Source organism: Melitaea cinxia, chromosome 22 (assembly GCF_905220565.1).
Source record: "Melitaea cinxia chromosome 22, ilMelCinx1.1, whole genome shotgun sequence".
NCBI lineage: Eukaryota > Metazoa > Arthropoda > Insecta > Lepidoptera > Nymphalidae > Melitaea > Melitaea cinxia.
The window spans coordinates 4,463,509-4,477,041 of NC_059415.1; the positions used below are offsets into that span (position 1 = coordinate 4,463,509).

Here is a 13,533-nt window from a genome sequence, read left to right on the forward strand (position 1 = left end):
GCTTGATAAGATATACATAATATACAAAAAGCAACTTATCGATATTAATACATAAATAAACAAGAAACCCGAATAATAAGAATTTTCCTATGAACTTGTAAGCTAATTTATTTGAGTCTGTTTAATTTTTCGCATCGTGGTAAAATTACTAGGTATATACCGTTGGATATGGTTTCACAGTTCCTTGAAGATTTGAAATTTTAACGGTTAAGAAGTTAGGACGCGAACACAAGCGTGGCCATTGATAAATTCCTTATCATCATTTTTACGCTGACCCAAATTTAAGAGCCATTTCACAATTTTACGCTCTGCAAGTTTAGGTAAATTTGGTCGCATCGCGCGAGTCGTACGAGCCGCGCGATCTTTGTGCTAGTACGTATAGTGTGACAACCAAAAGACCATCTTGATCATTTTCTGATGTATAATAAAAATTATAACTATGGTATAAAATGTTTTTTACATAATTAATTTGTTAAAAATTTCAAGTATGTTATATAACAACAGTCAATAAAATTTAAAATAAAAATAAAAAAAACAATTTTATGAAACAAATTTTTTTAAATTGATTTAGTTTTTTCAGTTTACGAATGAATCTAATCACACATCGACACCGACAAACATATTAATTAACAAATAACAAGACAAACAGATTGAAGTGCCTATTTGTATTGATAATGTGAGAAAAGAAAATTAAATTATACATTTGTTTACAGAAATTACCATTATATTATTTTACAGTCAGTATCAGTTTCGTAATATGTTTATTTTATTTATATTTTATTATAAAAGTATCAAATGCGGTTTATCCGCTATAACAACAGGCGCTTGCCGCGTGTGAGCGAAAGAGACGGCTCCGCAGAATTTGGCGTGGACCTTACCTCTAAGAGCGCTAGCGCTCGACTGATTTACTGGGCTTGATGCGTGGTAATATATACTATCTTTTTATTATTTAATATAAAATGTATTAAAAATAATTACATCTTTTAATTATTTTTTTTTTGTATTCCTTAATGATGTAAGTTTACTTTGATGAAGATAGTTCGTTAAAATTTCTTAGTTTTCTAAGAGAAATATCGCTTTTAAAATTGTACTTATTTGGAAAATATTCGTAACTTAAAATTTTTTTTATCGTTTAATAGAGATACAAATGGAATAAAAATCTATGATAGTGGACAACAAAATTATATTCCACATATTATGATATTTTTTTAAAATGGTTTCAACGTAGAGGTTATTGAAAAGTAGGACTTCAAAGTATACATTGCGACCGTTTACCCAGGGAGGAGGCTGATGAAAAGGTTAATAATTTTATACACATAATATAAATCAAAATTCTGATCTGACTATGGACTACAACAAAGGTTGCTCTATTATTTTTCAAGAATATAAATTACATTATTGCATCCAACACTGAGATTAACGACGTCAAAATATTACAATTTCGCGGATTGTTACCGATTTTTGTGAAATGGCTCTTAATACAAAACATGGCACATAATAAAAGTCGTGCGTCATTATTTTCACTTCTTATATCAAGTTTTACTTTTTTTTTAATAAATAATTATTTTAAGTGTCAAGTCGGTTTTTAATAGATCCATCCAGAACAAGTTGAGATATTATTATTAATATAATAATAATACCTAATAATAAAAGTGGATATGTTCCAAATCTTGTTATCAAATCACGTGCATTGATAACTTAAAAAATCTACAAACCTCATTGGGCTCTCGGTGATGCTTTATAATCCTACTGCAGATGTCAACTGAGTTGCCCGGAGAATCGACCCAGACGAATTCACGTATCGTCTCTTTGTACAATAGCACGACACGCTTTAGGATACCCACGTGTAACTGAAAAAAAAAACAGAAGTTTATAACAAATATTTCGCTCACGTCTGCCCTTAGCGTTGGTACTGCTATTGTTGTTGAATTAATTTGATCAACGATACACAAATATAAAGCCCTAACATGTCGACAGTTTTGCACATTAGATTTTTTTTTTTCGAACTTTAATACATGTTTTAGTTGATGGCACATAACTGCTCTTATCACTAGTTCTGTCAACATCGCAGAACGTCAACTAAGCATCTATTACCTTACATTTGTAAACTTTAAATAAAATTTGCTTTATAATTAGTAAATATAGTATTTTTTTATTACTTCCTTACTAATCTACAAATTTTATTTGTCAAGTATCAAATTTTAGCAAGTGCCCTAACTTGTGCCTTAATGACAGCTCTGAATGTTGCCATGTCAAATTTTCGTAATTTATTTTTAAATTTATGTTAAATGCTTTAATTTCTCGGGAACTTACCGTTTCACAAAACATAACCTTCAGTGAGAACAGTGGTAGACCCTCGATGAAAACCTCTTCGATTACCATATTCATCATGCAGTGTGGGACTGTTATCTGTGGAGTGCAGACAAATACAATTACATATTAATTTAGTTTATACTGAATCTTCAATAGTAACTATATGTATATCATATATAAATAGTAATTCAATAGTAAACTTGTATAAGACAGTTATGCATTTTTTTTTCCTTATTATAAAGGTAACAAAGATGTGTGTATGATGGTAAGCGAATACTTTAGCTTATATGTACACACAACGCAAGGAAAATTTCAAGCACATCACCAACTCAACCCTCCCCTCCCAACCCAACCCCCAACAGTACCTTTCTACCGTACCCACCACAGGATCACAACACTGCTTGAGAGCATTGTTATTTGGCTGTGATCTTCTGTAAGGTTGAGGTTCTTCCCCACTCAAGCCGCAGATCTTGAGCAGGTTATTTCCTGCTGTTCCTTACCTCAATCAAAGTAAGGCATTAAAATTATCTTACGATCCAGAGCAGTATTATTTAGCTGTGACCTTCTGTGACGTTTAAATATTTCCAAAGTCGACTTTCTCCAGATTTTCAGCGGAATATATCCTGCTGCTTCAATAATTCTTTTTTTATACAACTAGGCCGGAAAACAAACGTTAGGCCCATTTGATGGTAAGCGATTACCATAGTCTATAGACAACTGCACCACCAGAAGCATCACAAGCGCGATGTCGACCCTACCCTCAATCCTCCCCAGGAGCTCTCTACCTAATTCAGCACAGGAAGACAACACTAATTGAGAGCAGTATTATTTGGCTGTGATTTTCTGTAAGACTGGGGTGGGACTGGGACTCAGTCTGGCTGCTCCAGGTCTCGAGCAGGATATTTCATATAAAAGTAAAGTAGACACAACTCACAATAATAAGGGTGACCCTGAGTCCGCGGCTAGCACAGGACCAGTCCACTAGCGGCAAGTTGACCGGTCTCTTCTGTCCGATGTTCAGTGTGAGGTCGCTCACGTGCCTCAAATGCGATAGAGTGACTAACGTACTCGTGCTTAGAAGATCGAAGTCGAAGATCAGATGCTGTGAAAGTGGAGATATGAACAATTGTTGTTTCTATTTTCTATTTAAATTTTTCAAAAATGTTTCGCGAACGTCAAAATAAAACACAAACAATGTAGGGTAGGAGCCAGAATATATTGTTATTGAAGTGAAAACTTTTTTAGCCGCGTTGGGCACTTTTTGGTGGGGAAAATGGAAAATTATGGGTTCGCGTCACCGACATGCTTATAGCAGTAGGTATCTGCAGCTATACAGCTTACATATTGTGCAACATTATACACATCATTTTTAATTCAAACATTATGAAATTTTTAATTTTAATACTAAAAGTTCTAAGTTTTCAGTTTTTCACTTCTATCGGTAGTCTCTATAACTGGCATTTTTTTTAAATAATTGCGTTGCCTCTCAAACGAAAGAAACTCAAACTTAAATTCACATCGACAAGTAAGAACAATGTGAGAAGTTGAAAAAATAATAATTATTAGATATAACTCAAAAAAACGTCAGATCTCTATTACAATTAATTTGGACCAAACGACCACCACCAGATGTCGCTTAAAAAAAATATCAAAATCGGTACACACTGTAAAGAGTTAGGTCTCACTTAAAAATTATATCGAATCAAGAACGTTCTATTTTTTTTTTTTTTTTTTTTTGAAACCGTTTAAATACTATATAACAATTACGCAACGCAACGCAATTTACGCAGTTTAGGCTTAAATATATTATTTTACAAACTAGAAGATTAACTAAACATTAAGTTGAGAAGCTAATTATGTGTGTAAATATGATTGTTGTTGTTTCTATGATTGTATTTCTTTGTCTGTTACACATAATTTTTTATTCGGATAAAAAGTATGCGCTTGTCAAGTTTGAGCGAGATCTAAGGAGTTGTTTTGAGTAATTGACTTCGACTACTTTCATGATTGTTCTCATTTTATTTCTTGTCGAAGTAAATTGAAATTGACTTTTGGCGCATTAGTGGAAAGCGATGAGAGTAAATTTTTACGATGTGCGCGCACGCTGTCACAAAAAACCGACACCCTCAAGTTACCTAGTCAGCAAAGAAGAAGTTAGCAACGTGAAGTTAGCTAGCCAATGAAGTATAACTTATTACGTGCGTACATAAGTACACACACTTTTTTTTTTTTTGTTTGAGAAGAAACACTATTTTTTATACTAAAATTACACAAACGATTGGAAAATTGCCAGAAAATCAATTTAGAGTTTATATTAAAAACTATTTCATAGTTAAAGTATATTATTCTGTTCAAGATTATGTAAATGATAAAGAAGTGTTTGGTTTCGTGGCGCTGTATTTCATGCGATATAAAGCAAAATTTATACAATTCAGTCAACATCGCATAGACCTGTTTCTCCACGTAAGAAAAAGATTGGAGCTTAATTCACCACGCTGCTCCATTGCGGGTTGGCGGATATATTCTCTAGTATGAGTAACGATCGCTATTATTAGGTGTATATATATATGATAAAAACCGGGGCCGACGACTAACGTGCTCTCCGAGCCACGGTTATGAACCCCACAAGGACAGACATCCAAACCGGAAAGAAATGATTGTACAAATATAAATATCCAATCACGAGCGGGAATTGAACCTGCAATCTGCCGGTTGTTAGGCGCGTACATAGGACACGCACCGTTATACTGGAGCCTGGAGGTCGAGCTAAATTTATCATAAGATTAAATTTATAATAATTAACAGTTATTATTTATATTTGTCAAAAATATATCTCCTGAATCTATTATTTTAAGTACACCTTGTTGATTTTTAAAAATAATATGAAAGTATACATAGTATATAATTTAATTTAGAATTGGCACCAATCGGTAGAGTAGAGCTTAACAAGGAAGCGAAAAATTCAATTTACTAACAATATTATTTACGGTATGGTATGAAAATCATTTACTCATTTTTTAGGGTTCCGTACCTCAAAAGGAAAAACGGAACCCTTAAAGGATCACTTTGTTGTCCGCCTGTCTGTCAAGACCCTTTTTCTCGGGAATGCGTGAAGGTATTAAGATGAAATCCAAATCAAATACTCAAGTCCCTTGGAGCTGTGAAAAAATCAAACTTCTAAGCCAACGCAATCAAAAGTTTATGCTGCAAATTTTCAACACTCGCAAGGGAATCAAAACCTACAGGGTACTTCCCATGAACTCAGAATCTTGAAATTTGGCACAAAGTAACGTCTCATAGGACAGATAAAGAAAAAAATTGCAAAAAGCATAACTCTTTAGTTACATCATATTATAAAAATATTTTTTAATAGTTTTTGTACGGAACCCTTGGTGCTTGAGTCCGATTCGCACTTGGCCGGTTTTTTTTTTATTAGGTTTGTCACACATTCATATTGCATACATATATATACACTTATATTTAATATTTAACATAATATTTTATATTTTGTGATTCGGAGAAGCTGGACTTCAGGAAACAGCAGAGAAATGACAATGAAGATTTGTCTGATTTTTATAATACTTTCCATTTATTTAATGCAACGTGCTGAAGCAATTCCGAGGCTCAATAGCGGAATACCTATTAGGAGAGCAAGTCCGGCAGCAGATGGGTCGGTTTCCAAAATACCAGGGCGAGTAAAATGCAGCCATCAAGAAGCTACAAAAGATCCCGTTTGTGACCAAATTTGCCTGCCAAAAGGCTACTCACATGGGGTCTGCGTCGGAGGAACGTGTAATTGTGTTTAATTTTTGTCAAAATGATGTATGAAAACAACTGTTTTCAACAATTTCATATATTTTCATACATGACATGAACATTATAAACAGTAAAAATTTTGGGAATAAATGTTAAGCCTTGTTATTTTATACGATGAATAACATCAATTAACTTAAGTAGGGTGAGGATATACCTATTTATTTTTGTTACTAGCTAATAAAATCAATGAATACAAGTTATCAAATTTTTGTTTCCAAATAAAATTGCAGTCGAATTTGTTTATTAATTACGTTTTCTGTGTACAACCCTGTTGCCCCAGTGTATGCGTGTGTGCGTGTAGCTTAGATGTGTGTCGTAGCCGTCGTGTTTTATTTCAGCGAGTGCAAACATCTCATCATATCTAATTTTATAAATAATAATTAATTAATTTTACTGATCCTGTCCTTTCATACATGTGTCTGAAGCGGTACGTTACATTGAAGGATAGTTAGATATTCTAATATTTATATTTACAACTCTTAATATAGGTGAAAATAAGAATCATATAGTTTCCAATCCAGGAAAAATAATTAAATCCGATCCGTTTAGACATGAGCCATCAGATCTGATCATGTATGAACAGTAATGAGTCCTCAGTCCTGTTCGTGTTTGATGAGATCTAAATTTTTTCTATTTTTTTTTTAATTTGCTACATTTTTACCTATCCACAGGTGATTGCATGCCCGAGAACAAAAGCTTTAAATATATTATATATCAAATTGTTACCTTGACCACTATTTTAATACATTTTCCATGAAAATGGTACATTTATTAATAAACAGCTCGTAAAATAAAACTAGAAGAGCCTGTTTTACCAGCTGTGAATAAAATTTATTCCGAACGTAAGTTACGAAAACACTTTAACATAAGGAAATAAAAAAGGCCGATAGGACCTGTTTCATCTCAATGAATAAATCCACAAGTAAAGTGGAATTCAATTTTGGAAAAGAATAATATATCAATAAACTTTTATCCGTTAGATTTCGTTATACATCAGATAGTTTTAACACTAACCAGTTAAACATGTAATTTGCTTACACAACTTAAGAAAAGTCATATACAGTTTTCAAGACTGGATATAAAGTAGTTCTTACTCAAGAGTAATTATAAGAATCGGAAAAGTAAATTGAAAAGTACTTACTCGTAAAGAAGAAAATGCCATCAAACCAGCGTTGCATCCTGAGAAAACTGTATCGGCGGGTGTTACTGCGTTAAATGTGAGCGGCCTCGAATAATATTCTACATTTTTATGCTGAAACAAGTTATAATTACATACATTAAAAAAAAAAAATTTATTATTCCATTTTCAAATTATACTACATTTGGTTAAAAACGAACGAAAAATATGGCGTGTTGCCAACTTTTTTCGAATTATTATTTATTAAAAAAACCTGCTTTATAAAGAAACTCAGATAATGTAATGTACTTAAAACAGCCTATAATAGCCCAATTTAGTTTTTTCTTTGAAGGTAAAGAGAGGAGAAGAAGTCAGAAAAGAGAAGTAAGGAAACAGTTTTAACTCTTGTTATGTTTCAGATAATACAAATTTAGCACTTTATTCTTACTAATTAAAAAGTATAGCCTTATAAAGAAATTCAGATAATGTAATTTAGTTTAACAATCTATGTCCTACAGGACCAGTCTCTTTTTCTTTAAAGGAGAAAGGAGAAGAGTTTAGAAGTAAGGAATAAGTTACAATTGGTGTTCTTACGTTTCAGAAAAGACAACTTAGTACTTGCACATCTGCTCTTCAGATTTCTAAGTCATGAACAATGAAATGATTAAAACTTACTGTATATCTATCGTTTTCATTTTTCACTGGAGCCATGGCACAACCCAACAAAACGAATCTCTGTAGGCAGTGAGAGTTCTTAAATATTAAACTTTCGGTTATAATTCTGAAAAAAAAATAGATATTATATTAAATTTATATTGAATTTTAGTATACGAAGTGCGTTAATTATTATATACTTATAATTTATATAAATAATAGGACAATTAAAAATATTTACTATTATAATCCTAATTAGATATTAAACTAACAAGCGAAATTAGTTCGTTTTTTACGTTACTTAGTTGTGTTTATAATTACAGTCAGATGTTTAAATCTTACCGATTTATTTTTGAAGCTGGTATAATATTCTTCTGTTGCAAATAAACTGGCCCAATAAATACTAGTTCTTGTAAAGTGTGAGTGTCGAAGAATCTAAAATAAAAAATTAAACACTTAAATAAATTGCAACACTAATAACAGTAATACCTACATTGTCTATGGTTAGGTAAAGAGGGTTTCTTTCCGTTTCGATATTTAAAAAAAAAATACATTTATTTGTAGCATGGTGGTTATTTAAATTAATATTCTTACTAATATTGGATCATCATCCTAATTTTCTAATATTATATCTATATTTATTCCAATATTATAAATAAGAAAGATGTGATTTTTTGTGTCTTTATAATGGATTAACTTAACTAACTTAACTACTTAATCAATTTTGGAAGTATTGTTACCAGTAGAAAGCTAATCACTGAGTGAAAGATAATACTTTAAAGAGAGAAAGCTAAACAGGCAAAATCGTGTAATCTGGGCGAAGCCGCGGGCGAAAATCTACTACTGTCTACTCTTTAACACAAAAGCAGCTAATTAACCGCTTAATTAAAATTGGTAAGTAGATAGCTGAAGATCGAAAATAAAACATAGGCTAATTTTATTATAATCTTACAGGATCCGTAGTTACGCGAGTAAAAATGCTAGACAAAGCTGGTATTTATGTAAGTGTTATGTTTAATACTTAACGAAGCAAATACGCGATTTGAATTTATAAATAAACATCGCAAACGTAAGAAAATATGACGTTACCTAATCAGTTTATTCTTACGCAATCTAGGACTTATAATGCATGTAAATATAGGTATGTACATATTATCTACAAGTGGTATATATATGGGCCGATCCATTAATTCTTGAAAAAAGTGTGCGCACTAAGGTCGGCGATTTTGATGCTGATTTTTTCCTCGAAAGTACACCTAAAAAGGAGACGATCCTGAAAATTTAGGCCCGATATGTGCAAATCCGGCCGCTGGATAATAATTTGAATTTGTAAATAAGTCTTTTTTTCACTAATTTTCAAATATTCGTATTCCAGCTTCTATATAACTTAAAGACCTGCCTGGCAGCATTCTTCTCAGTAAGACTTCTACTTTTATGGAAAAAAATTTATATTAGATCTAAACTTATATTGGTCTTAGCTAATAGCCTCCAACTAAACTACCGTTTTGGTTAAGTTTTACCTATTTATAAAACACTATTATAATTATGTACCGTGTTTGAAGATAAGAGTCGACCAGCAGCTAATATCTTTTGTCGAGGTATATTTTAATGGAATCTACCCAGCTTTTCCTTAATTGCTGCGATTTTGTAAAGTTATATAAAACCAATCAAATCTTAAAAAATCGCTGTTTTTACGTAGCTAGAACTTTCTTCTACAAACTCTGATTTGTTTCAAACTTTCAGGAAAGTTGCTTTATTCTGTCCTCAAGAAGCCCTGAAAATTTGAACAATGGAATCGACTTTGAATTTGTGTTGTAAATTTTTTTATATTGTCAAAATTGTATTGAACCTGATAAGGAATTTCTTAATAGTAGCAATTCCTTAACACAACTTTGGTCTTGTCATACTGAGATCGACCTATTGGAAGGACTCATTTAGGTCGCTTAGCATTTGACCTATCTCCTCCAACGTCTCAAAGGTAAGAAATATCCGCCGCTGACATGGATGTCAATCCAATCACTTCCGTCAAATCCAAGATCTTAAAGACATCTGCTCCTGCATTGATAAATAGTTTTATACCATATACTCCAATTAGGACTTAGCTCCACATTGAGTATGGTGAGGTGATGGACCAGCCGAAGAGTGCGTCCATTGTATATAGTCAGGTGTATGGTTGGTTGGCAGGCTCTCGTTTCCCGGTAATTCCTAGCATTCACGGCCCGATCTTTACTGCTGCTGCCCGTAACGGAGAGCCGAAGTCTTTGATGTGAAAGCGAATTTATGTCAGTAATCACTACACTAAGCATGCGAACCAATGATGCTGCTGCTCGTTTTTGTTCTGTATGTTTATAAGTAGGCAGTTTGGCTATCCCACTACCCCTCGGCTTCCATACTTCCAAGTTAATAGCGGTACTTTGTAATCCCTTAGTTCTCGCTTAGGTCACCCACATAAAGAGAGGGAGTGTTGCATTCTGTTCTGCCTTAGCTATAGTACCTTAATATTATTTAACAAATATGAACTACGAAATTCGAATACGGACCGAATACATACATATAAGTGGCCAAACCGACAAACGCCTTTTTAATGTATGCTCCGGCATGGATACATTTCCCAGTGTGGCCCTTCAATCACAGAAGTTTAGCTCATATAATGATGGTTCATATGTTCACTGTGCCGTGTGATGTCGGCCGAGTTGAATAGCACCACCTCCTTTCTTTCCGTGGGGGGCGTAAAAGGCGACCGAGGGATAAACCTAGCTCAAAATCATCAGGGTCCTGGAGAAGGAAAACTTCATTTGAAACTCGGGATGGGGTCTTCGTCAAGCATTCGTGACATAGCTCTAAAATGCGAAAGACTCCTGCAGCCGAACTGGCTCCACACGTATCGACTCGTCGTTCCTGTGGGCCTAGCTAGTGAGGTCGAGAGGGTGGCGCAGAGCTTAGGCAACTCTGCGTTTTCCTGAAGAGTGTCCTAGTCAAAACAGTGTCTTTCTGACACTGTCTAAATTATCTGCAATTGACGGATAAAGGCCAATGATATGTTCTCTGTAACGCGGTGTCTTGTTTAAAGTGGATAATGGTTATGCGATAGGCATAATACAAACAGTTCGTAAGCATTATCGATTGAAGAGTCTTTTGTTAGAATATCGATTGTATTAGGACTATTGGGTTAGGCGATTGTATCATGTTCATTTTATGGTAGGTGGCTTTTTTGTGTCTGTAAAACATGAAACGTAATATTTCGACAAAGGTCTTATTTCTTTCAGTATTGTTGCTTACAGTATCAGAAATATATTTCCAAGACAAACCCTACTGATTATAAAACAAAGTTGTTACCGCGTCTATCTGTTCGCGATAAAATCAAAAACTAAATACTGAACGGATTTTCATGCGGTTTCTTAGTAATAGGCAGTGATTCATAAAGGCTTCAGTATATTTGTTAAGGATTTGTTTAAATTCCTTAAGAAAAGCCGGAGTAGGTCAGTAATTATACCACAATTACAAAATTGTATTAAAAATAGCTACTTTATTATCCAGTATTTTGACGAGTAATGCGTCATTCCACGTCGCCTAATATTACGCTTGATGTCGAGTCATGCGTCATCCGACACACGATAATATCTCACATAATGTCGATTCATACGTTGCTCTAAAACACATTTATATGCGTAACTTGCTATGAATTAATTATATTTAAATTTTTCAATTTCTTCCAAGGAAGTAAAATAAACAAAGAGTAAACAACGATTTTAGGACATAAGTAACAACGATTTTAAGACATAGTAACAACTGAGATAGAAAAAGACTTCGTCCCGTTGTTCATGAAACCTTGATGATGAAAATATTAAAGTTTTTATGAATATTTCTTAGGGAGTCCTTAGAGAGTTCGACTAAAATTTCGAATGCGAGCTTCCTTGTGTTGGTTTTTAGCTGTTTGCTTAAAAGTGTAAGGATTGTTGTTGATTGTTGTTGATTGTTGTCAAAAACATTAATAATTACTTTTTTCAGGTTGAATATATGCGCCAACACACATTGGAGCAGCGCGTTAGATTATGCTCTGACCCTTCTCCTACATGGGGAAAGATGCCTATGCCCAGCAGTGGGATATTACAGGCCGAAGCGTAACAACAATAAAAACGATGACGTTACGTACTCGGTATGATTTATGATTGTAATCTTATTAGTCTAACTCTCATCGACATAACAAAACATTACATAAACAATAATTTGCACTGTAAGTAGATTATATTAAATCCTGTTGTTACACAGACAATAATAAACTTGTAAATATTTTCAAACAATTGCAGTCTTTGATATTTTTATGCTCAGTGAAACAGTCACCTAAAGGACCTTGAATAAAGTGGTATTTTATTCAGGTTTATTATGTCTCTGATAAGTAATGAGTAAGTTAGATTATAGCAATTATTAGTAAGATTAAAGTACAAATCAAAATAAGGTTGTCACCAGATTTTTTCATTTTAGCAATCTGAATTTTTCTATTATTTCTGCTACTGTAGAATAATTGTTTGTTATGATAAAATAGCCTTTTTTCGTATCGCAGGGGAACCCATTTACGGGTGATATCCAGGATGCCTGAGTAAGCATTCCTGATTGACTGATTCTTCTTCATATTCTAGTAATATCAATTGTTAATACTAAGGCTATTATGACTTTAGATATACACTCAATAACATAACAATTTTTTGAAATTATTTCCTAGACTAAGCAGCTTTCGAAATAATTTAAAAAAAAATCCAATGCCAATAGTATACTTTTGCTCTAGCATGCCACAAGAAAACACACACACATACATATTTTTTTTTTATGTTTTTAATAAATAAGACGTCAGTCAGTGAGAAAATTGTTGATAATAGCTCAAGGCTTGTTTCAATAGTAGTTATTATAACATACTTATACATGGTTTATTATTACACAGAAATCAAGTGAGTTTTGTTTCCTGTTACATATTACCTTTATATAAACATCTTACAATTTTATTGTCAACAAACACCAAGATAAAATTATAAGTGTAAGGTAGATATGAATATCTGTTGCTAAATCGGTATATTATGTTTTCTTAGTAAAAACTTATTCTCATATCATAACAAGTAATTCTAAATGTACCTATTAAATGACAATTTCACATATTAAAACTGAAATAAAGTTTCAAAAACGTTAAACTCATTCTAGAGTAATCATATGTAATAGAGTTATTTTATATTGATCAAAAATGATAGACTAATTGTATAAAATAAATTAATCACCGTAATGTATGTACGCGCATAATACTCAAACAACTGCACTATATTGGAAAATTCTTTTTTATCGTCCTCGTTATTACGATAACACAAGGTTTGTATAAAGAACATTGAAAAAAAAAACGATAGATTCACAAAAAATATATACAGTCTTTTTAGCCGACTTCAAAAAAAGAGGAGGCTTCTCAATTCGACCGTATATATAAATACACTTTTTATGTGTTCGCGGATAACTTCGTCGCTTATGAACCGATTTTGCTGATTTTTTTTTTTTTTTGTTGGAAGCAAGTTATCCCAACCAGGATCAGAAAACCAGGATCTGATGATAGCATCTCAGAGAAATCGAGGGGAACCTTCCGTGTGTCGTAATCGTAG

The 13,533-nt window shown here is 32.9% G+C and overlaps 1 protein-coding gene across 1 annotated transcript in view; it reads right to left on the reverse strand.

Annotated features, from left to right (window-relative positions):
• LOC123664406 overlaps positions 1-13,533 on the reverse strand; it is a 29,686-nt gene that overhangs the window by 11,649 nt on the left and 4,504 nt on the right. Inside the window, exons 4-9 of the mRNA XM_045598951.1 lie at positions 8,243-8,335; positions 7,922-8,027; positions 7,271-7,381; positions 3,248-3,415; positions 2,314-2,409; positions 1,716-1,850 (exon numbers count right to left, since the gene is read on the reverse strand). Coding sequence (XP_045454907.1) covers positions 1,716-1,850; positions 2,314-2,409; positions 3,248-3,415; positions 7,271-7,381; positions 7,922-8,027; positions 8,243-8,335 — 709 coding nt within the window. The remainder of the gene's footprint in view (positions 1-1,715; positions 1,851-2,313; positions 2,410-3,247; positions 3,416-7,270; positions 7,382-7,921; positions 8,028-8,242; positions 8,336-13,533) is intronic.